This window comes from Carassius auratus, linkage group LG48F (genome assembly GCF_003368295.1).
Source record: "Carassius auratus strain Wakin linkage group LG48F, ASM336829v1, whole genome shotgun sequence".
Lineage (NCBI taxonomy): Eukaryota > Metazoa > Chordata > Actinopteri > Cypriniformes > Cyprinidae > Carassius > Carassius auratus.
Window position 1 is genome coordinate 2,257,662 of NC_039300.1, and position 23,772 is coordinate 2,281,433.

At 39.5% G+C, this 23,772-nt stretch overlaps 1 protein-coding gene across 1 annotated transcript; it reads right to left on the reverse strand.

The window, feature by feature from the left end:
- Positions 1-23,510, reverse strand: LOC113068670 (sodium/hydrogen exchanger 8). Its single transcript, XM_026241482.1, has 16 exons — positions 23,207-23,510; positions 22,532-22,710; positions 20,144-20,224; positions 14,991-15,049; positions 10,532-10,615; positions 9,222-9,323; positions 9,006-9,040; positions 8,782-8,925; positions 3,454-3,586; positions 3,083-3,188; positions 2,890-3,006; positions 2,722-2,804; positions 2,513-2,624; positions 2,149-2,369; positions 745-891; positions 1-659 (listed from the first exon to the last, which is right to left on the reverse strand). The coding sequence occupies exons 1-16, from the start codon at positions 23,407-23,409 to the stop codon at positions 546-548; spliced, it is 1,920 nt and encodes a 639-aa protein (XP_026097267.1). The 5' UTR covers positions 23,410-23,510; the 3' UTR covers positions 1-545.
- Positions 23,511-23,772: the final 262 nt, after the last annotated feature.

Consider the following 23,772-nt stretch of genomic DNA (forward strand, 5'->3'; position numbering starts at 1 on the left):
TTCCTGGAATCCATCATTTATTCATCTTTTTTTACACCTCTTTCCCACTGCAGCTTCGTGCTTCAACATATAAATGATGCACAGATACAAGTCCTTCATTCACAACTTCATTAGAATTAATTATAAATCAAGTCTGCTACAAAATAGTGTCCAGAAACATTATAAAATACTCTTTTACCCCCCATTTACCCCCAAGACAACACAAATACATATTTCATAGAAAGTTAAATAGGTTATGTTTGTTAAATGAATTACAGAACACAAACATTCATCGTCTGTGAAACTAAACCACCAACAAAAAAGTAGTGCAAGAATCTCGTGTTACATTACGGTGCTCAGTCTATTAAAACAAATGACAGAAATGTGTCCAGTATTGCAGTTTATTCGTTTTGCTTTCTGTCTCAAATTCTCTTTAGTCTTCCATCTTTCTTCTTTTGTTATCTGTAACAATCTCAGGCTTTTGGTACCACATCTTCTCCTCATCTGTGAACCCGCATCCATCCCAGTGTGGTTCAGACTGTATTCTTCATCCACATCTCTCCTCATCAGAGCAGTTCTGCCTCATCGTCCTCATCCTCAGAGCCGGACGGACCCTGACGCACCTCCTCATACCACTTATTAGTGAGCGTCTTCATCTGGATCCGCCCATGCAGCAGGTCCTGAGAGTAACAGATCACAAACACCAGTCATTTATAGATTTTGTGTAACTGGACTAATGTGTATGGAGGTTATGAGCGGCCGAACCTCTTGTGTGAGTCTACGGGTGAAGAAAGGGTTCAGATACTTGGCATCGAGCCACAGGAAACCCTTCAGATCCTGCCTCTGAAAGATGTGAGCTTCATACTCCTCCTCTGTCAACTCCGACAGATGCTCAGATTCAATGGCATTACCCTGAGAGAGAGAGAGAGAGACGGAGAAGAAACAAACCAGAAATATAAAAGACTATGTGGTTTGATAACCTCTACTGTGAGGAGGGGGCACTGACTGTAAACCTGGACCAAACCAGGGTCATGGGGTTTCAGAAGAAGGCCAGGTCTCAGAGAACATCAGTTTCTGGATTTATGAATCCATGTTTTAGACTGTTAATCTGTATTGTATAAAGCACTTTACAGATAAAGGTGACTTGATTTGACATAAATTTACTGATTTGTAAAAGTGTTCATATTTTCTTTAACAGTGTGCATTAACAGTGTGAAAGACCAATTGTTTGTCATTTCAGGGAAACTCATGATACTGAATTTTGCTCACAATATTTCCCATAATCCTACATGAGTTTGTTAGCCCATATAACTCGGTCTGGACTCACCGATGACAAGGAGGACGTCTTGTGTCTTTATTTTCCAAACTTTCACTTGTGCCAGTGTTTTATAAGAGTAAAAACACTTTCTGTGTAATCTTAGTGTAATACTGTGACATTTATCAGAATAAACCTAAACAAACATAGAGCCCACTTCACTGCTGTTTAATCAGTACAGGCTTATGTTGAACTTTATTATTTAACACACTTGTGTAACAGTAATGAATGCAAAGTGTTCTGACAAATGTTGTATGTAATCTTCGTCTGCAAGCATCACGTGAGCGTCACTACAGGAAGCAGAACGTGCTGGACCATAGCTCTTTAGTTTTCTTTATTGTCTTTAGTGATCTGAGTAGAGCAGATCCCATAGCATTCAGAGTTCAGACAAAACATCCCCATGATGCTCGTTAGATATTCCAGAAGAACAGACCTGAACATTGCTAGGTCCAGGTTTATAATAGTGGCAGTTATTGCAAAAGTAATAATGTGTGCGCAGTCGCAGTTTAATGCGTAAGGTAAGACTTCAGTTTTCATAGTAAAAGCTGTTCACTCTGAATTTGATTTAATAGCACTTCGTTAAGGTCTGACGTGCGTTCATCGTTCAGGGATGTTGTCGTTACCCCAGGTTTTCGTGAAACACCCAGCCCAGTTTGAGCTCAGTTTGTGTGCTGTGTTTTATTTTGTTTTATAAATGAATGTCACACGAAAATTCAGTAAATCTGGTGGACTTTTAAAAAAGGTTCTTTTTAAATGAAAATGACTCTGAATTTACTCATAGATTTATCCAAATTTCATCGGATCAAGTCATTCAAATCAAGACTTTCAAACGATAAAGAGAACCGTTCTCTCACCATCTTCTCAGTTTTGCTCAGGTTGATGTCTTTTTTGTTCTTGCGCCGTGATTGGCTCTCCTCGATGTCCATGATGCGGATGAGGGGCATGGTCCCGCCCCCCAGCAGCAGGATGGTGAAGAGCACGATGACGATGGTGGTGGTGCCGATCAGCTGCCGCTTCTCTATGGGCTCCAGTCCCAGGTGAAGACTGAGGGCGTACGGGATCGCCCCCCGCAGACCTGGGCACCAGCACACAACACATGGGTCAAAATCTGCTTTTCTAGAAGTGTACACATTATTATAAAACAATTGACACGAACTACAAAAAAAACAAACAAAAAACCTGAATTGTCATTGACATGGAAACTAAAATCCCCCTTACCACTGAACCACATGATGAACATCATTTTTGGGGTGATTTTATGATCTCTGCAGAAGTTGAGCAGAAAGGAGAGGGGGAAGATATTCACCGCCCGGCCGACGAGAACCAGAACCTGTGACCGGAGAACACTTCATCAGAAACTGATAACGTATCACTTCCTCAGATACTGAAGTAATGAAGGTCAGAACAAGCACTGCTGGGACACCTACTATACACCAGATGACAAACGACAGCTCGAACTTATGAGGGAAGCTGAAGATGGACAGCCCCAGGAAGGCAAACACACAGGTCTCTGTGGGATCAGACAGAGAAGAGAAGAGAAGAGTTAGGTTGATGTAAACCGCAGCAGGTTCAGGAGTGCTGTGTGAGGACCTCACCGCACATGAAGGCCACGGTCCGGAGCGTCTGCTGCATCAGGATCTGAGTGACCGGTGATAGGTTATGATGAGTGTAATGAGACATGACGATACCGGAGAACAGAATGGCCATGATCCCTACAGACAGAAAGAGAGCGACCCTGATGAACTGATCAAACACGGTTAAACTCGTCAGCATGTGCTTCTAACTCACCGGAGAGTTTGATGCCCTCGGCCAGACCATACGGGAGGTATGCAAATATAATCATCATCCCAAACTCCAGAGACGGGGTCTTCCTCATGTCGAAGTGCTTCAGGGCCTGCGTGCTCTCGTTCAGAAACATAATCTCACATGACGTCTCCAAATAAACAACTATCTACAGAAGATATGACCCTAAAAACCCAAAAGGTAACACCTAAATATATTCACTATTACCTAGTTGTTTATTAGCATGCTTATTACTAGCATATTGGCTGTTTATTAATACCTATGAAGCACAACATGGTTATTTAATTAATGATGCAATATAAATAATTGTATTAACCAAAAAAAGACATTAAAAAGACACAAAAGCATGAGGATACGATGGCAGAGATGAGACCAGTGAGTGTGCCCAAAGCAGCCGACCCAAAGAACATCTTCAGGAAGTAACCGAGCGCCTGCACGAAGGTTTCCCAGCCTGTAGAGACATCTGAGCCCACGAAGCCCTCGGCCGTGCTGAAACACACACACACACACGCAGTCAGCTATCCTTGTGAGGACTTTCCATAGGTGTAATGGTTTTTATACTGTACAGACCGTATTTTCTATCGCCCTACACCGACCCTACCCCTAAACCTAACCCTCACAGGAAACTTTCTGCATTTTTAGATTTTCAAGAAACTTCATTCTGTGTCATTTATCAGCTTGTTTACCCGTGGGGACCTCAATTTAAGTCCCCACCGTGACACAAGTCCCCATGAGTCTGTGTGTATTCAGGTTTAAGTCCCCACCAGAATAGAAAAACAAGTACACACACACACACACACACACACACACTGCTCTCTTCTGCTGGCCTGTACATCCTGTACACAATATGTGCTTGGCAAAGCAACAATAAAGTAGATTTAAATCCACAAAACCGAATGCTGTCTTGTCAAACGATGAACTGAATTATGTGCATCTTGCTTGTAGCATCTTCTGAAAATCTGTTTGTCTAATCGTCCTGACCTTTAACAGACAGCAGGGGGCAGTGGAGTCCCAATCATATCTCTCCTCTACTGTACATACAGTACACAGGTGCCAGCATGTCTCCAACACAGGAGTGTCCTCAACAGCTTCGTAAGCGTCTTATGATGGCAGCCGAGCATATGATCGAGATCAGTGCACTTCAAATCTAGTTCACCTAATTCAGTCATCATTTACTCACCCTCAGCTTGTTCAGGTTATTTCTTCTGATGAACACAAAAGGAGATATTCTGAAGAATATGGGAAACTAAACTACAACCAGTGGTAGCCATTGACTTCAATGGTATTTCTTTCCATACTATTGAAGTCAATGGCTACCATCATGAATAAATGATGACAAAATGTTCATTCTTGGGTGAACCGTCCTTTTATATTATGACAAAGCGTCCTATAGATAGCTAAATGTGATAACAGAATTGAATTAACATTTATCTGATCATGAATTAGAGCTTATGGAAGACTGTTAGTAGTTATTTACTGCACATGCCTGATTGTATTCGGAAGATTGTTTTATTGACAACCACTTTATCAACAACGCAACGTCAGCCATTTATCTATTCATTTTGTACACGCTGATTAAAAAGATCAACAAATATCTTATCGTGCAGGACAGTTTGGCACACGTGTGTAAAACTACACGCAGAGAGGAACTGCTGCTTTCTAGGAAACACTGCAGACTCATCAATTAGGAATGAGATCATTTTACCAGACAACACAATGACCACAGACAACCCTCGAGCTGAGAGGAGAGCAGAGACGCCAGAAGACAAAACCGTGTGAGATGACACGAGGAAGGGGAATGAGACCAGACGAGGAAACACAAGACCAGATGAGACCAGAAGAGACGGGACAAAGACCAGACTAGATGAGAGAGACAAGAGATGAGAAGCAACTCGAGAGACTACAAGAGACAGACACGAGACAAGACTGGAATGAAAAAGAAAGAACAAGAGAAAAGAGATGACTTGAAGAGTTAAGAGAGACAAGCTGAGATAAGACCAGATGAAATCAGACACGAGAGATGAGAGAAGAGATGACAAGACGACGAGACGTGAGACGAGAAAAATAAAGAGATGTAGCTATATGAAAGGAGACGAGAAGAGACAGATGGAGACCACAGAGGTCAAGAACACATGATCCAGGCGCTGTAAAGACACACGAGCTTCAGTATGAGCTCCAGCACACCACACGTCTCACACGTCTCACACGTCCTGTTCAACTCGTTCCTAACATGACTTCACCCAGACACATGAAGCTGTCATGTTCGGTCACATTCATACGGAGAACACCTGTCAGTCTGAAAACACAGGTAACACGAGGGCCAGACGTCCCATCGACAGGTGCCCTGTAAGAACATGAAAACACGTCCCAGTACGTGAGGCCAAGAGCTGCGCCCTGAGAATCATCAGTTTCTTCATAAACACACACGACAGACGGCTGGATGCAGTCGTGTTGTCTCATGATGATGGCATGTCCTGCCTCGTGGACTGGTGTTAATCAAGTGTGTGAACTACACAAGCAAACAAACAGGGTTTAATGGGAGATGTGGCACTGTAGAAACACACACACACACGTATGAGCCGGTTATAAAGATAGAAAAGCTCATGTTATATATGGATCTGATTTAGAGGTGCTCAGCAAATTCAGGATTTGCCCGGCCATCCTGATCCAAATCCACAGTCTTAATCTCCCATCATTCACGAGCTGGACACACATTATTAGAGAGGAACCATACTTCCTGGAGCTCCTGAATGAGCTCGGCGTGTCCCAACAAGAGAAGGGTTTTGACAACCAAAGGGTGTTCAGTTCCACGGATCGGTCACTTCCTACAAAGTGTCATGCAAGTGGATCGAACAGCTAATTTAAGAACAGGGCTCCTAAATAATTCATGGAGCAAGACCTGAGCTGCATGACGAAGCAAAACGGTCCGTTGTTACACCTGAAACATCACACATTTGGTTTGTATCATCTGTTATAATGCTAGGTTTTTTTCACCCTCTCTGATGAAAGTAGATTTGGCTCTCAAACACTAACAGGATGGTTCATGTTCACCCAAGAGACCGGTTTCACCACAAGAGCGTGAATCCTGACGCATTTATCACACACTTTGACTTTTCCTCCATAAATCACGGGACGTGGAAGCAGAAAACGGCTAAACCTGACAGAATGAGGATGTCTGCAGGCCACACGGCCAAAGGCAGCTCGGCCACAAACTCGAGAGAGAGAGAGAGAGAGAGAGAAAAGAAGAAAGTGTCTGAACACTATTTAAGTCATGTTCATGAACGAGATGACCCAGATTGCAACCAAATCCTGTCACACAACAGATTTTCTCAAATGCTGTGTCTGTGAACTTATTTCAAACCAAGTCTGCAGTTCATTGCTGCTTTTGCTACTAACGCCTGACTTCCATATGCAAATAACAGCGTTATGATTGGCTGACATTCAGTTATATCAGATTTCACTTCACTATCAGAAATACAACAATAAAAAAAAATATATATATAACATTGAATTTTTTTAAATATAATTGAAAATCTCTATTTTGTGCTGTATACAATATATTCAAGACATTTAATCTTTGTTATTAACTCAACAGTGCGATGGCCAAAGATGCACATGTGTTTTTGAGTCTGGTTTCAACACCTGCAGATCTGGTTTGGTGCTCACACTGTGTGTCTTACTAATCACACAGTCCAGGTCAAACGTTTGCATGCGCTTGATTGTTGTAAGCTGGATGATCTTCAGCTGGTTTGTGATAGTTGTTCATGAGTCCTGGTTAGTCCTGAACAGATGAACTGCCAGAAAAACCCTTCAGCTCCCACTAATGCTGTGGTTTTTCATCATTTCTGTGTATTTGAACCCTTTCCGGCAGTGACTGCATGATTTTGAGATCCATCTTTTCACACTGAGCACAACTGAGGGACTCAAACACAACTATGACATCAGGTTCAAATCCTCACTGATGCTAACAGCTAACAACACAGCACATGTACACTTTTGAACTTTGTATGATCCCATTTAGGTAAGTCGCAATGAAATAAAAATGTTCAATTCTGATTTTTATATGTGATATTGTAGTGTTTATTATAGATGATTTATGTGTGCGCTTCATTATTTTGTGATCTTCAATCACATATGTGAACCTTCCCTCCGCTCGAAGCCACTTCTTCTTCTTCTTCTTCTTCTTCTTCTTCTTCTTGTTCTCTTCCTGTCCTGTGCTGTGGTGTGAGGGGTCTCCTTTCTGACTGCATTTTGTTAACAACACCCAACTCTCAACGATCAAATCAATTCCCCAAGAACGAAATCAAGCTCCTATATTTCTCCTCATTTCAGAAGCCCTTTCACTCGGTCATATGTCACAAAGGGAAAAATAATAATCTCAACTTCTGTTTCCTGCCGACTTTAACATTGTTTTAAGATTCTTAGAGGTCTATGTAAACGTTTGACCTGAACTGAAATTGTAAAAAAAATAATAATTAATAATACTAAAAAAAATATTATTGCACTGTTTAATTTTTTTCTTCTCCATAAAATAACAACAAAATAAAGTGTAAAGATACTATTATATTTTAAAATAAAAAATATTAAAATTATCATTATTTTATGGTACACTTAAAAACACAAGGCTAATATTTACATTATATATACCATATTACGTTTTCTTTTTTTTGTACACTTTTCAAACCTTAAATCAGCAAGCTTTTTTAAGTAAATATATGCTCCGGTGGATTAAGTGCTGCAAAGTAAAAAAAAATAAAAATAAAAAAAAATAAAAATAAAAATTATAATCAAACATATGTTGAATAACATGATCAGGCCTATGTTTTGGAATAGCATGACCCTGCAGAATAAGAACATTATTCTTCACACTGTTTATATAACTATCACAGTCTCTGAACACAAACTCAAAGCTTGAGGGCAGCTGATTCAAATACAAAACAGATGCTCATCGCAAACGGTTTGCTCCCCTATTAAACTATCAAGTGTTTTTATTTAATAAGTGTCCCCTACAAACGTGTGTGACACATCGAACTAAGAGTGAGACTCCACACGCATGGCTAGAGGCTAGTAATGCTATATCAGTAATCCAAAAACACTTCCTTAATCCTTTACGAGTTTATTCCTTTCTATGACTTTTCCAGGAGAAAAAGTGCTTTAACTTCCCTGACTGAGTACAGAGAAGTGCTGGTCTACAAACCTCTCGAGTCAGCCTGCATTTGAATGGACAGCGTCCTGAGGTCACTGATCTGAGATTTCGTGGTAACACTTTGGAAAATTAATTTGCTGCTTATTAATAATTGGTAAGGTAGTTGTTAAGTTCAGGAATGTGTAAGTTTAAGGGATATGGTCATGCAGAATAAGGCATTAATATGTGCTTAATAAGAACTAATAAACAGACAATATACTAAATATATCCATGCTCATCAGCAACAAATCAATAGCGAGAATTGGTCCTTAAAATAAAGTGTTAGCTGTTTTGTTGTTACAGTATACCACCCATGGCCAAGAACCGTGGTTTACAGCGAGACCGGCAGGTTTCAGAGCGAGGTGCAGGGCAGATATGTTTGTTTCAGTGGAAACATGTAGCATGAGGATGAGATTGCACATAGGTTTCAGCACCAGGGGATGTCAGATCGTCTAAATGACTTTCTGGAAGACAGTTTTGATGATTTAGTGAGGCCTACTTTGTTAGTACGATGGACACAGCGTCGTTTAGGATGCTCTCTCCGAACACCAGCATATTGAGCACAGGATCCACGTTCAGAGCGTTAAATATGGCGATAGTGGCGACCGGATCCACGGCCGAGATCAGAGACCCAAACGCAAAACTGGAGGGGAATAGAAAGAGGGGAAGTGAAGACACCGCCTCTCATAGCTCTGCTCAAAACTGCACAAGCAATACTCTCACCTGTCTGTCATCGACATCTTGTAAATAACATCGGCCTATTCAAGAGACACACGGAAACATAACAGTCATCATTTTTAAGAAGTCATACCAGAGGAGCTGTTAGGGTGTGCCAAACTAGTCTGACTAGATAAACCACTTCATGAACTCTCTCACACATGTTTACATGGAAAGACATGAGAAAAGCTGTTGATGCCTAACAAAACAGTAAGAAGTTACCTGTCCCAGGAAATAGATCCCCCCTCCCACGATGAAGGCGGAGATCGCCGTTCCAAAGACGGCGAATAACGTGATCGAGCCGATGTTTTGGAAGAAATTCCCCTGTGGAGTAAGAACCTGATCAGTTCATGTCTCAGTTTTCTGTGTGTGTCTCTGAACACAGACTCAACAGTTGATGGCTTGAGGGGAACCAATACTACCACAAAACCATTAACAGATAACACTTGAGAATAGGGAACACTCTTTTAACCATGGCGTTTCCCTCAATGCACTCCTAGTTTGTCGCTTATTCATAGTTATAATAATAGTCAGGTAGTTGTTATTTTAGGTTTGAATGTATTAAGGGATCTAGAATAAGGTCTTGCAGAATAAGGCATTAATATTAAAATTAAAATTAAAATTAAAAAGCGCTCCTGTGATTAGTAGCATATCTCCAGCACACACGTTCAGATCAGGGTCGCCAGGATTTCAACACAAATCCTGCCCAATTGCTTCTCAAAACTAGCCCCATCACGTTTCGTTCTGGGCGATAAAACACAAGTCCAAGGTCGTTTTTCATTTCTGCGGGTTGAAGCGACCCCAATCCCAATAGCGTGTTATTTAGCCATTAAAATGCCAATTTTACCAAAGCAACCCCGCCAGAAAATGTGTTTTTTCTCCCTGGAACGGATTTTTATTGGGGAACCCCCTGGAAACACATTTTGAGAAGCATTTGGGCAGGCTTTGTTGTGAACGCCCGTGCTGGAGATACTTTACTGACGAGATGCGCTTGAAAATCACAATTGATTTTCTGAAATAGAAGCCCTAATATGCACACTAATAAGCAACTAATTAATATTGAGAACAGGTTCTTAAAATAAACTTTTACTGTTTTATTTAATTAGTCTTTCCAATAAACTTCTGTAATGAACTTGTGAGGACGAGAGGGTTATTAATGTTACATCAGTAATTAATAGAGGGCAAATCTTGTTTTTTAGTATTTGAGATCCAGTAACTCCACTGACCGGTTGAGTTCCCCCAGTGAAGGATTCATCGCACAGTTTTAAACTGGTTAGTACTGAGCTGGGATCTTTTAGGGGGATTTACTGAGAGAACCGGTTGAGCAGTCATTTGTAGTGGACTGAAATACACTTGTCAAGCTGTGTGTTTGCTCTTATGTGCGGCCCCTGAGGAGAAAGCCACAGAAAGATACGCTTTCTTTTATTCTTTTATTACATTCAATTCAGATTCCTTCTTCTCTTATTTATGGCTAGGTATTTGTTGTTGTTGTTTTTTGGGGGGAAATGTTTACAATTGCAGTATTGTTTTACCTTGTGTAATGAGTATCCAGACTCAAAAATGATTGGTGGTAGAAGTAACAGGAAAAACATATTTGGACGAAACATCTCTTCTTCCTGCGAAAAAAAGAAAGAAAGATTGAACAGACAGATTCACATTTGATGTTTCCATCTGGATACGGTTCATATAGAGTTTAATATAATGTTGTTGTTGTTAAAGGAGTCATATAATGCGATTTCAAGTTCTTCTTTCTCTTTGGAGTGTAACAAGCTCTTGGTTAATAAAGAAGATCTGTAAAGTTGTAAAGACTAAAGTCTCAAACCCAAAGAGATATTCTTTATCAAAGTTAAGTCTCATCACGTCCTCCTACAATGCCTGGTTTAAACACACCCCCACATCTCTACGTCACTGTGCGGGAAGATTTGTGTAACACTGCCCAAATGTTCACACAAAGAAAGAAGGTGTAGAAGACTTTGATTCTCGCTGCAGTACTGTTGTGTGTTCAGCGCATTTCATAGAGGACTGTTTCCTGATCCTGGGAGAGAAGACTACAGTGCTGTTCTGTTCGGAGTATGTTTTCATATGTAAAGGATTTGCCACTGATGATTCAAACTTAGTTTTGAGCTGTGTAGAGTAGAGCTTGTTGTTTGGTTTTTCTCCAATCAAAAATTCAGACATGGTTTTATGTTTACGTAACACGATGCAACACAACACGTAAAAAAAACAGTATAAGTTATTATAATCAGTAATTATATGTCCCCACGGGACATAGATGAGAAACAATAATGTACAGTGCGTGGAAAATAATGTGTCTTTTAACCTTAAACCACATAAACATATTACATTACACCAAATACTCAAAATAATGTTCTTTTTAGCAACATCATATGACCTCTTTAATATTAATAACACAGTCGACTGCATGACAGCGCTGGTTGACATGTTTTGATTATTTTTTTATTATTTGTGATCCTAGACCACAAAAGCAGTAGATTTTCCTTATTTGCCAAAAAATCATTAGGACATTATGTAAAGATCATGTTCCATGAAGATATTTTGTAAATTTACTACTGAAAATATATCAAAAATGTATTATCATTAGTAATAAGCATTGCTAAGTTCTTCATTTGGAAAAGTTTTTTTCTCAATATTTCTATTTATTTTTTTGCACCCCTCAGATTCCAGATTTTCAAATAGTTGTATCATTCACATTTAGCAGACGCTTTTATCCAAAGCTAATATGTTTTACCTAGCGTGTTTCCTGGGAATCGAACCCACAACCTTGCGCTGCTAACTCAATGATCTACCACTTGAGCCACAGGAACACGATCTCACCCAATTTTATTATTATGTTCATGTAGAGTTAAGACACTCTGAATGACTTATTCTGAATGAAATGTGTTCATGTGCATGCAAAAGCATACATGATGCTTGAGTACAAAGCAGAACTGTGTTTCTGTGAAATAATGCCAGGCATTAAAGACACACTTCACACATGTAACCGCCAGCGCACCACATTTCATCATTTGCATGCTCTCATTCTTCAGGTTCCTGTGCAGGGAGGCCTTGCTCTGCCACATTCTCTTTCAGTTCCACAATCTTCTAACACTTCTGGCAATCACTGAGAAGAAAGATAAAACAAAGCTACCCTTTGGTTCATAACAGTTTGGAACAATTCACGGGGCCAGTCTTGAGAACAGCAAAGGAATATTAGAGGAATTAGGATTTGTGTAGGTGTTAAAGCACATGAACCCAAGGCTCTGCGTGAGAACTAAAGCTAGCGGTTGGTGGCTGCTAACCAAGTGCTCCAGCACGCTGCAACAATCAATAATAATGCAGCACTTCTGCTCGCATCTCTAAATCTTTGTTAGGACTGCAGCAGCATTTTTCAGTATGATAGGAAGCTTCTGACGCCAAAGCGGCTACATTCAGAGGACAGCAAAATTACACTGCTTTATAAGATAGCTGAAATCAGAAGCATTCATCTTGATGGATAAAGTCACAAACACTATCTCCGCAGGTATGTGAATGCAAACACTTTTAGCTATGCAAGACTGAGCTGAGAAATGTGTCAGAACAGTTTTCTGCAGCCCAGAGGAAACACGCATGGCATTCTCAGAGCTGCCACAGCAGACGTTACCGTAAACCAGCCGGGTTAAACCACTCCTGGAGCCCAGGGCAATCCCAGGATGCACTGCTACAGGTTCTGGAGAAATATTCTCTACAATCTGAACAATACTTATATAATTGATTTTTAATTGGATAGAAGTGTTTTTATTTCACCCATTATTTGTTGTGCTTCCCCGTCAAGTTATTAATTTAACATCTGTCTATCCACACCTTGGGCGAAATAAAAACAGCTCATGTGCTTTAACAGAGAAAACAACGCTGCCAACAACATAGAGTTTGTGTTTTAAAGGGACAGTGCACCCAGAAAAGAACATCCTGACACCAATTACTCATCCTCATGTCATTTCAATCCTAGAAGACTTCGTTCATCTTCATGGGGAAAAGGTCTTTGTTATAAATCCTGTTGCTCATTTGGATGCATGGTTAATTTTTATGATGTCTTTCTGAACTTTTTTGGATGTTTTGGTATAATGGACTTTCAATGGAGGGATAGACATCTTTCAGGTATCATTAAAAATATATTAATTTGTGTTCTTAAAATGATCAGATATGGTCAGATATTTATGAAAACTCAATGTCAGCCTTCAGGTTCCATTCTGACGTTTAGCTGACATATATTCAAGTAAAACTCATCAAAAACTCATCAATATTGTTTAAGGGTTTGGAGTCGTTAGGGGGTCGAGTACTCATGTAAGTCCTACTATTAGCTATCAGCTGGAGATGGGTCATGAGTGTCAGCTACAGTGGCCAATTAATCAATTCAGTCTTCATGTTTTTTCTCCTTTGTTTGCTGAGATGATTGAAGTGCCTGCTGCGCTTAAGCTGTTAGACAGTGTTCGGTGCATCTGTACACTGATGTCCTGTGAAGCACTGATAAAAACAGACTGAAGTCTTTGGCCATTGCATCACTTACACCATGAGGATTGCACTTTTCAGAAGGTGTGTACACAGAAAGATCAAAATAATTCCACTTTTTTTTAAAAATCATTTGCATCGTTTCATTCCATCTCTTTCTCCATCCAGCTGTTCCTGAACACATCTAATGTGACGGTGCTCTAAGATAGGCATCTGGCTGAGCTCAGATGAGCCACATTCACATTCTGTCTTGCAAAAATGCATAGTTTCAAAACTGACAAGTTGGGCTGGCTGAAAGACTAGTCCATTTTAAAATATCTAGATCTGTACATTATGTGCCGACTAGAAACACCTGCTCACGCCACATCTCTAGAATCAGTGCTCTGTAAAGAGTTGAAGCACAGTTTAGAGGGAATGAAGCAGAGACACGCTCCAGTTGAGCAGTTCGTCGAGAGGGTCTCTGGTTACCCAGACACTGAGAACCGAGGGGCCCTCTTGACCTTTAGACTTCCTGGAACAAAAGGAAGCTCTGTACTCACAGGGCCCGGCAGCACCTCACATCCCAGCCAAAAATGGTAATTAAGACCCGAAACAGAGAGAGAGATGAAAAGGTGGAGAGGAGAAGAGAAAAGAGAGGCAGGCATGACAGGAAAACAGGAGACAGAGGAAGAAACAAAGACACTGTGATGTAGAGAGAATGAAACAGGAGACAGAAAGAGAGGAAGAGGTACTACACATTAAATGATTTTTGTTCAAACAAATGTCATTACTATGACAAGATTTTGTATTTATTTATTTATTCTGTTTTTTTTCCCATGGTAATTCTCAATAGCAACAGATATATATTTGATCATCTGAACTAATGTAACAAAAGGCTGGACAACTCATTGTTATATTTATTATTAAGTTATTAAGAATATGTTACGTACCATATTCATGCTCATATTTAACTTACAGATAACATTCCCATGCGTCAACCACAGGTTCGAGGTCTAGACCGAGACAAGGCCAGAATGGCAGTGACTCACTGGACACTCCTCAGTGTATTTGCACCAATGTTTTTTTTCACACTCCCTTTAAGATATAGTTCATCACTGTTTCACATGATACGGCTGATATTAGTAGGGAAAGTTTGATGCCAGTCACAGACGTGAGCATTTTTGCTCACAGTGCATCACATTTGTAAAGGTATTTACTGTCACTTTTAATCAATTGAATGCACTCTGAAGCACAGTAGTGTACATGAACAAAACTTCATAGCACATTTTCAACAAATCTTGTATCAGCATGCATAAACACATTGGCTTAGTGAGAGAAGAGCTTCCACAAGCTGCTGAAATCCCATCACAAGTGACCACAGGAGATGGGAGCAGGTCTAAATGCCCACTTGTGATTGGATCACCAAAGGCTGGTGTTAATACCAGGAATGAACAGGGCAAAAACCAAACCTTCAGACAGAGCTAACAGTGTCGTCTGTGGTTTATAGCGATGACGAGATGATCATACCTTCCAGTTGGCCAACTGCTGCGATTCGATGATCTTGATAACTGCTCCCATCAGGATCCCTGCAAAACAAAAACCAAATACAAACTACCGTCAAACTACCCTGTGATCAAGACATTAGCTGCTATATGAATTATTAAAGGTGCAATTGGTGATTGTCTTGGAAGAGGTGGAGGTACTGGTCTGCTCATCTCTAATGATTGGGAATTTAATCCTTTACAATCATTGAGTATCAACAGCTCCTTTGAATCCCATTCAGTTACTATTACCTACCCTATTAAAATACATTTTTGTAGTTGTCTATCGACCCCCAGAACCACTAGGTAACTTTTTGGATGAATTAGATGTGCTGCTCTCAACCTTTCCTGAGGATGGTAATCCCCTAGTTATTCTTGTCTTCTAGGCCAGCCCGTACCACCCCTTCCGCCCCTTGATTATCTGATGGTCTACGCGAACACCGTTCTAAGCTTAGAGGTGATGAAAAGGTGTGGTGCAAATCCAAAAATACTACTGACCTTAATGTGTTTTAGTCACTCCTCTCTTCCTTCTCTGCTAATCTCTCCACTGCTAAAATGACATACTACATCCTAACAAAATTCATCTACCCTATTTTTCGGACTATAAGTCGCACCTGAGTATAAGTCGCATCAGTCCAAAAATACGTCATGATGAGGAAAAAACATATATAAGTCGCACTGGACTATAAGTCACATTTATTTAGAACCAAGAACAGAGAGAAAACATTACCGTCTACCGCCGCGAGAGGGCGCTATATGCTGCTCTGGGGTAGGCTACAGGAGAACTCAGCAGCATAGAGCGCCCTCTGGTGGCTGTAGATGATAATGTTTTATCTTGGTTCATATCTCTCGGTTCATTTCAAATTAATTTTGATAAAACATTACAATTAAAAGTCGCACCTGACTATAAGTCGCAGGACCAGCCAAACTATGAAAAAAAGTGTGACTTATAGTCCGGATAATATGGTAACTCTTGCATGCTTTTTAAAACATTTTCCTCGCTCCTTTGTCCTCCTCCTACCAGCTCATCTTTTCTAATCATCCCGCTTGATCCTATTCAATCTCATACCCTTCAAGCCATTTCTCCTGCAGCTGTACCTGCACTCACTCACATCATTAACACATCGCTCCACAATGGTGTTTTTCCCTCATCATTTAGACAGGCTCGTATAACCCCACTACTTAAGAAAGCCACCCTCAACCCATCTCTATTAGAGAACTACACTTGAACGAGCTTGAACGAGCTTGAACGAGCTGTGTTCAACCAAGTCTCTGCATTTCCCACACATAACAATCTAATTGACAGCAAACAATCTGGCTTCAGAAGTGGACATTCAACTGAGATGGCCTTGCTCTCAGTTGTTGAAGCTCTACGACTGGCAAGAGCAGAATCCAAATCTTCAGTACTTATCATGTTTGATCTGTCCGCTGACATGGTTAACCACCAGATCCTCCTATCAACCCTACTGGCAAATGGCATCTCAGGAACCACACTTCAATGGTTTGAGTCTTACCTATCAGATAGGTCCTTCAAAGTATCTTGGAGAGGTGAGGTGTCCAAGTCACAACATATAACTACTGAGGTTACTCAGGGCTCAGTTCTTGGACCACTTCTCTTCTCTGTCATCATTAGGTTCTGTCATTCAGAAACATGGCTTTTCATACCACTGCTATGCTGATGACACTCAACTCTACCTCTCATTCCATCCTGATGATCCGACGGTAGCTGCTAGCATCTCAGCTTGTCTAACAGATATTTCTTGCTGGATTAAGGACCATCACCTTCAACTCAACCTTGCCAAGACAGAACTGCTTGTGATTCAAGCAAACCCATTGTTTCATCACAATTTCACCATCAAGTTAGGCACATCAACCATAACTCCTTCAAAACAGCTAGAAGCCTTGGAGTTATGATTGATGATCAGCTGACTTTCTCAGACCACATTGCTAAAACTGTCCGATCCTGCAGATTTGCTTTATTCAACATCAAGAAGATCAAGCCCTTTCTTTCAGAACATGCTTGTTCTGCTCCTTGTTCAAGCTCTTGTTCTGTCCAGGCTGGACTATTGCAATGCTCTCTCGGCAGGTCTTCCAGCCAATTCTATCAAACCTTTACACACATTTACCATTTACCTAAATTTGTTACTTCAGACTTATGTGCCTCTAGAAGCTTGCGTTCTGCAAGTGAACGTCGCTTGATTGTGCCATCCCAAAGCAGAACAAAGTCACTTTTACGGACTTTTAAATTAAATGTTCCTCCTGGTGGAATGACCTCCCCAACTCAATCCGGACAGCTGACTCCTTAGCCATCTTCAAGATTCGGCTTGAAACACATCTCTTCCATCCTTTGACCCTCTAACTTTAACACTCACTATTCTAATTCTATTCTTAAAAACAAAAACAAAAAAATCTAACTACCTTTCAATTTTTTTTGTATTCTATTTTCTTTTCATATATATATATATATATATATATATATTAAAATACTAGAACATCGAATTTGCTTATTTTTGCTCTTGTGCAAAATATGTCCAAATATCCACCTTGGAAATTATACTCGAATGACTAGGACTATCCAGTGCTATTATTTGGTTTCTGTACCTTGACACCTACAAACTTGAAAAAAAAACTAAAAAAATTGGTGTGAAACAGGAGTAATGTTGTTTGCACTTTTTGGAAACAGGAGATGAGCCCCTTTTCTAATGCACCACCTAGCTTGATAAACCCCTTCTCAAAGACTTACTGTTTGTCAATTTTATTTGGGTAACACATATTCTGAATGCCTTCGGCAGAATTCGAATGAGCCATTTTAATCTAGATTCATCTAGATTAATTTCAAGATCACAGTGAGATTAATCTAGATTAATTTCAAGATCACAGTGAGATTAATCTAGATTAATTTCAAGATCACAGTGAGATTAATCTAGATTAAAAAACATTATCTATGCCCACTTTAATATATATACACTAGTTAGCTCTATTCTGTTTTCTTTTTATTATATTATTTAAAAGCCCATGCTATGTGTACTGTGTTTAAGCTAACTGAGACTTGTTATAGCACTTATATATCATTACTCTTTTTGTTGTTTTTGATTGCTTCCATTGTCCTCATTTGTAAGTTGCTTTGTATAAAAGCGTTTGCTAAATGACTAAATGTAATGTAATCTTAGAGGTTTAAGGTCTTAATGTATTTATCTGTATTTATATATTTTGTGGAAGGCGTAGGACCAAGAAATGTACATCCAATCAAAAAGCTCGGTCCATTTAAATGGCTTTCCTACCTGCCTGTCATCGTATATATCTGCATACCTCTGTGCACCATGTTTGCGCAGACAGAATACATCATTAGCGCATTCACGCACACTGTGCAGACAGAGCTAGAATGGCAGACACACATCAACAACCTGGTCTTCCTTCATGGTATTGTAGTACGTTTAACGTTTGCTCGCTGTGAATGATGTAGCCCAGTGGTTCCACACATATTTTTTCATGTCTAGCTTTTAGTTAATACACTGATTCAGATTACCAACTCGTTAGTAGTGAGCTGCATGAATGAAATGTGTTCATTGCTCCCTACTCCCTAATTCCTACTGTACTTCACTTCGGAACATGGGCTGGAATTGGGAACCGCTGATGTAGCCTATCGTAGTAATGTTGTCTCTGGTCTGTGAGCATAAATGTGTTCAGGAGGCGTGGCTTTGGACAGCGATTGCAGGAAGGGTGGGACGTTCACTTTCAGTGCTATCAGGCTAATGTTAGCATTTTCAAAGATCTCCTATTGCACCTTTTACAAAAGAAAAGCTAAATGAACCAAGTATTAATGCTGTGTGTCATTTGCTGGATGTTTTGTGATAATTGTTCATGAGTCCCTTGTTTGTTCTGAGCAGTTCATCTGTCTGCTGTTCTTCTGCATGTTTGAACCCTTTCCAGAAGTGACTGCATGATTTTGAGATACATCTTTTCACACTGAGTGACTCAAACAGAACTATTAATAAAGGTTCAAACATTCACTGATGCTCCAGAAGGAAACAAGATGCATTAAGAGCTGGGGGTGAAAACTCAGGAACAACTGTCACAAAACATAAAAACATTTGTGGATCATCCAGATAACCACACACAGTATTACTATTCAAGGGTATGTAAACTTTTGAACAGGGTCATTGTTATAAATTCAGTTATTATTTTGTCAAACATTCAGATTATGTTAAATAGCTTATTCAATACAGTAAAAAAAAAAAAAAAAAAAAAAAAAAAAATATGATCCCTTTTTTTCTGTTAATTTTTTTTACATGTTGCATATTATTCAAGGGGTATGTAAACTTATGAGCACAACTGTTTATAGAGAGATATTTCACCTAAAAAAAAATGAAAATTATATGTGTGTGTGTGTTACATGGATTATTCTGTAGTTTAACAACAAACCAAATGTTCAGACAGAGAAAAAAAAGGGGGAGTACACAAAAAGGTTCTGAAATGTGTCTCTAAACACATGATTTAGAAACTTTATAGGGTTGTGCCATTGAGTCTGTAAGTTTATCCCTCATGAACTCGTCTTCATAAAATTCAGTGTATCATCTAAGGCTTGTGAAAGTCAATGGTAACCAAAACCCACAAAGGAAAGGAAGTCATGCAGGCTTGGAATGATTCAAGGTGAGTAAATGAGGAGAGAATCTTGATGTTTTGGTGGAATAACTGGTTTACTCTGTGAATATCAATAGGCTTGAATACTATGAGGAACTGATTAATCTACACGTAAACTAAGAGGAAGTACATTCGTCTTCATTCAGACTCAGGAAGCACAACATTGTGAAACACAACAGTACATACACACCTACTCTTGACCTGATAGCAGTTTATTTTACTGCTTCACACGAAAGGAATGTGTGTGTACTTCATCTGTCCCCTCCTGTTCCTGTCCTCTCTCTGTCTCTTATGCAGGTCTATTGAGTACTGATCAATTATTAGATTGCTCATAAAACAGAGTGATCTCATTTCTAAAGTCACTTGTAACAGGAACCCATGCTGTTTTTATCATGCCTGGCTGACACAAATACTTCACCAGCATTGAATGGAACGGTTTAAATGGTACCACAGCGGTGTGGTAAAACTTCATGAGAATGAGATCATAAAGTCACTTACCCAGAGAAACCACAGCCACACTCTCAGGCAAAAAGTGCAGCTTGAATTTGATCAGCAGGTGCACCAATATAATACAGATACCTGAGAAAATAAGAAATATATACATGGAGACAATTGACAAAACATTAGGCATAATAGTTTTCTACAAAAACAGTTACCACAATTATAGTTACTGCAATAATAATGTGGCATTTGATATAAGGACCGAAGGAAAAATAAATAAATAAATAAATATGACACTGTTCAAATTAATTGATCACTGAATTAATATAATAAGAATTAAAGCACTACAGTAATTATCTTAAAATTATTTGTAAATGTACATTTATGTATATATATAATGTATATAGGGAAAAAAAGTTCAAATGTTTGGGGTCAGTAAGATTATTATTTTTTTTTATTCCCAAAAGTTAAATCAAAAGTGACTTTCATAGTGTTACAAAAGTGTTCTTTTGAACTTTCGATTCTTCAAAGAAAACATGCATCTAAGTTTCTGCAAAAAAATATTAAGCAGCACAAGTCTTTTCAAAACTGATAATAATAAACATCAAATCATCATATCTGAGTGATTTCTGAAGAATCATGTGACACTGAAGACTGGAGGAATGATGCTGAAAATACAGCGGAGCATCACAGAAATACATTACAGTTTATCAGACAGAAAACAGTTACTTTACATTATAATATGTTACAGTTTTAACTGCAAGACATCTCACGGAGCATTTTTTTTCTTCAAAAATCAAAAAATAAATCTTACTGAACTACAACTTTTGAACAGCATCATACGAGTAATAAAGATAACATCTTTATGCTTTTTTTGTTTTAATGTTATTATACACTTATTTACATGTTTGTGGTTCTTCAACACCTTCTCTTTTTGTCGTTTTGTGTTTAATATAATTAAAAAGAATGCATAAAGATCACTTTTCAATAAACAATATCATATGTCTATGTTGTGTAGCAGGTGTGAGATGTGGTGATGTGATGTGTCACGCAGGTTTATAATTACACTTCAGCCTAGATTAAACCTCTAGTGTCCGATCCCAAAACATCAACACATAACCTGAAACCTCGGAGCCTCTAATGACACAGAACACACACGACCGGTTTCACGGTGACGTCACACAGTCCGAGTCGCCAACCATCTCATTAAAGTCATGACGATGACTCGAGCTGCTTCTGTGTGGACTGTGTGCATCTGAGGCAGTCAGTCAAGTTTACATGATTAGAAACCGATTTCCACTTTCATTAAAAAAGATATAACAAACACAATTAATGTAAGCGTTAGAAAAGAAATAAGACAAACACAGTGGGTCTCATTCATGAAACATTCGTAAACATTCGTGATTTGCGCGTGAAGAGACCTTCCTGAAAACTCTTCTCCTGATTCACAAATACTTCGTAAACGTCAGATGTGATAGTGAAGTGTGTGTGTGTTAATGAATTCCTATCAGTCGTAAATAAGACATAAATCCCGCCCATTAAATCCGACTGAGAATTATATATGGGCATCAGATTATGACACCAAACGAAGGATTTCAACATGTCTTCTCAAAAGCGAATGAAAAAGAACAATTTCTCAGGTGCAGAAATTGAAGTTTTATTATCAGAAGTTCGTTCAAAACGCCACATTTTATGTTCAAGCGTGCATAGTGGCGTATCAGGTCCTAAAAAAGGAGGTTTGGCACCAGATTACAGATGCCATTACTGGCTATCATAATACAAGTAAAAAGAAAAACCTTCAATAAATACTATATATAATATTTGTTCAAAATGCTGTGTAAATATGTACCCAATTAGCCTTAGCCCCTCCCCCAAAATGGCCATTTTCCAATCATACATCATAGCAACCGTTACTATGTAAGAAGTTCCAACAAACTTTGACTCCAAGCAAGGAGGCTTATCGATACTAGTCGTGTCTCCTTCATTGCGTATCTTTATATTTTGAATATATCCCTCCATTGCATACTGTAACCCATTTTGCCTCCATCTGGAGGAAATCGCGGAGGTATTGCTCCAAAAAAGGTGCCACGCACTGGTATACCTCTTTCCGTCATGAATCTGTCGCGCTGGTCGTGTTTGACCATTTGTTTGTTGGAAGTAGCAACAGTAACTAAAGGGGGCGGGGCTCTGCGAAAGGCTAATTAAGGTGAATTAAAATGCAGCCTTATTAATGAGCAAAACGTTCGGATGTTAAACGCAATATTTACGCGTGGCTGGGAGCAGGTGTAGATTTCTTTCGTACCAACTATCATTTGCTAAATACGAACATTTTAATGAATCTGAAAATTTAGGCCAGAACCACTTTACACACAATTTACACAAAACTTTGTTCTGCTGGTGTTTGCTGAATGAGACCCATAGTGAGTGACTGTCTCGCACACCCACCGATGACCAGCAGGCTGAAGAAGATGCTCATCCCGCTGGACTGCTCCTCCTCCTGGGCCTTGACGCCCGTCTGCTCCGGCAGGATGGGCTCGTTCCTGGGCGGCTCGGGGGGCATGGCCTTGGCCACAGGGGTGGTGGACTGAAGCGTCTCATTGATGGAGCTCTCGGTGTCATTTAACCTGTCAGACGGATAGATTTTATATTGTATTACATGAAATATATTTTACTTCATAATACATAGATACATCTCTGTGACAAAAATTGGCCCGATTTATCTACCGGAAATCATTGATGTCTAATTTAGAAAGTCAGAGATAGATAGAATATCTAAATGCTAGATCATCCGGGCAGAAGAATGATCATATTCACTCCCTAATATTTAGGCCTATAACTGTAGACAGGTGTATACTTTGGCACTCGTGGTACAGTGATGGTATCAGGGAGTAATACCATGGTATACCTACTGCAATACTGGGTGGTTACTATATGCATGTGCAGGAAAAAAGGAAAACTTAGCAGTACTACGACATCTTTGTTCGTAACTATAATGATGATTAACGTGTTATTAAATGCATTCGTCACTGTAAGTCTCGCCGCTTCACAGCTGTCACACTCTCATTCACTCACTCACTCACTCACTCTTTCTGCTGTTAAACTGCTACAGTTAGATAATACCTGCTCGGGTGATCTCTGTGCCCATCAGCTGTATTCTCATGCTGTACATCACTGACATCTTTATAACTGGCAGATTCTTTATCGTTTTTACTGTTTGTCTCGTCATCTGCTGCCGCAAACCGCCCGAGATCAACCGTCAATATAATGAAGAACACCGCGATCACAACAGCGCGATTCCTGAAACTCATCGTGCTCATAAACATAAATAATCATTAGACATACGGGGGGGAAAACACGAAATTAAACTACTCATGTCGCCACAATCCATGTTTCGCGAGTAAATTCATCGTCATCATTACTTACCCGGAAATCCTGGGAGATGTAGTTTCTTAGAGACGTAAATTTGTAGTTTCGGGTAATTTTAAGTCTAAGTAATGGCATAAAACGTAGATATCGTGTTTTGATGTTACCATATATGTTTATTTCATTTTAAAGTATTCACAAAATATATTCATTGTGGTTGTAGGAAAGAAAATGGCAGTTTAAAAAAAAAAAAAGACGTGCTGACGTCACATTATAGTGATGGTTGCTGGGAGTTGTAGGTCGTATAAAGTGGGCGTGTCCAC

Excerpts from the sequence above, each read along its gene's own strand:
- LOC113068670 (XM_026241482.1), bottom strand. The coding sequence starts at position 23,409 with ATGTTTATGAGCACGATGAGTTTCAGGAATCGCGCTGTTGTGATCGCG. Across the intron at positions 2,625-2,721 it reads CGTTTGTCATCTGGTGTATA|GTTCTGGTTCTCGTCGGCCG; the intron begins GTAGGTGTCCCA and ends CTCCGGTCACAG. Across the intron at positions 2,370-2,512 it reads GTTCATCATGTGGTTCAGTG|GTCTGCGGGGGGCGATCCCG; the intron begins GTAAGGGGGATT and ends GCTGGTGCCCAG.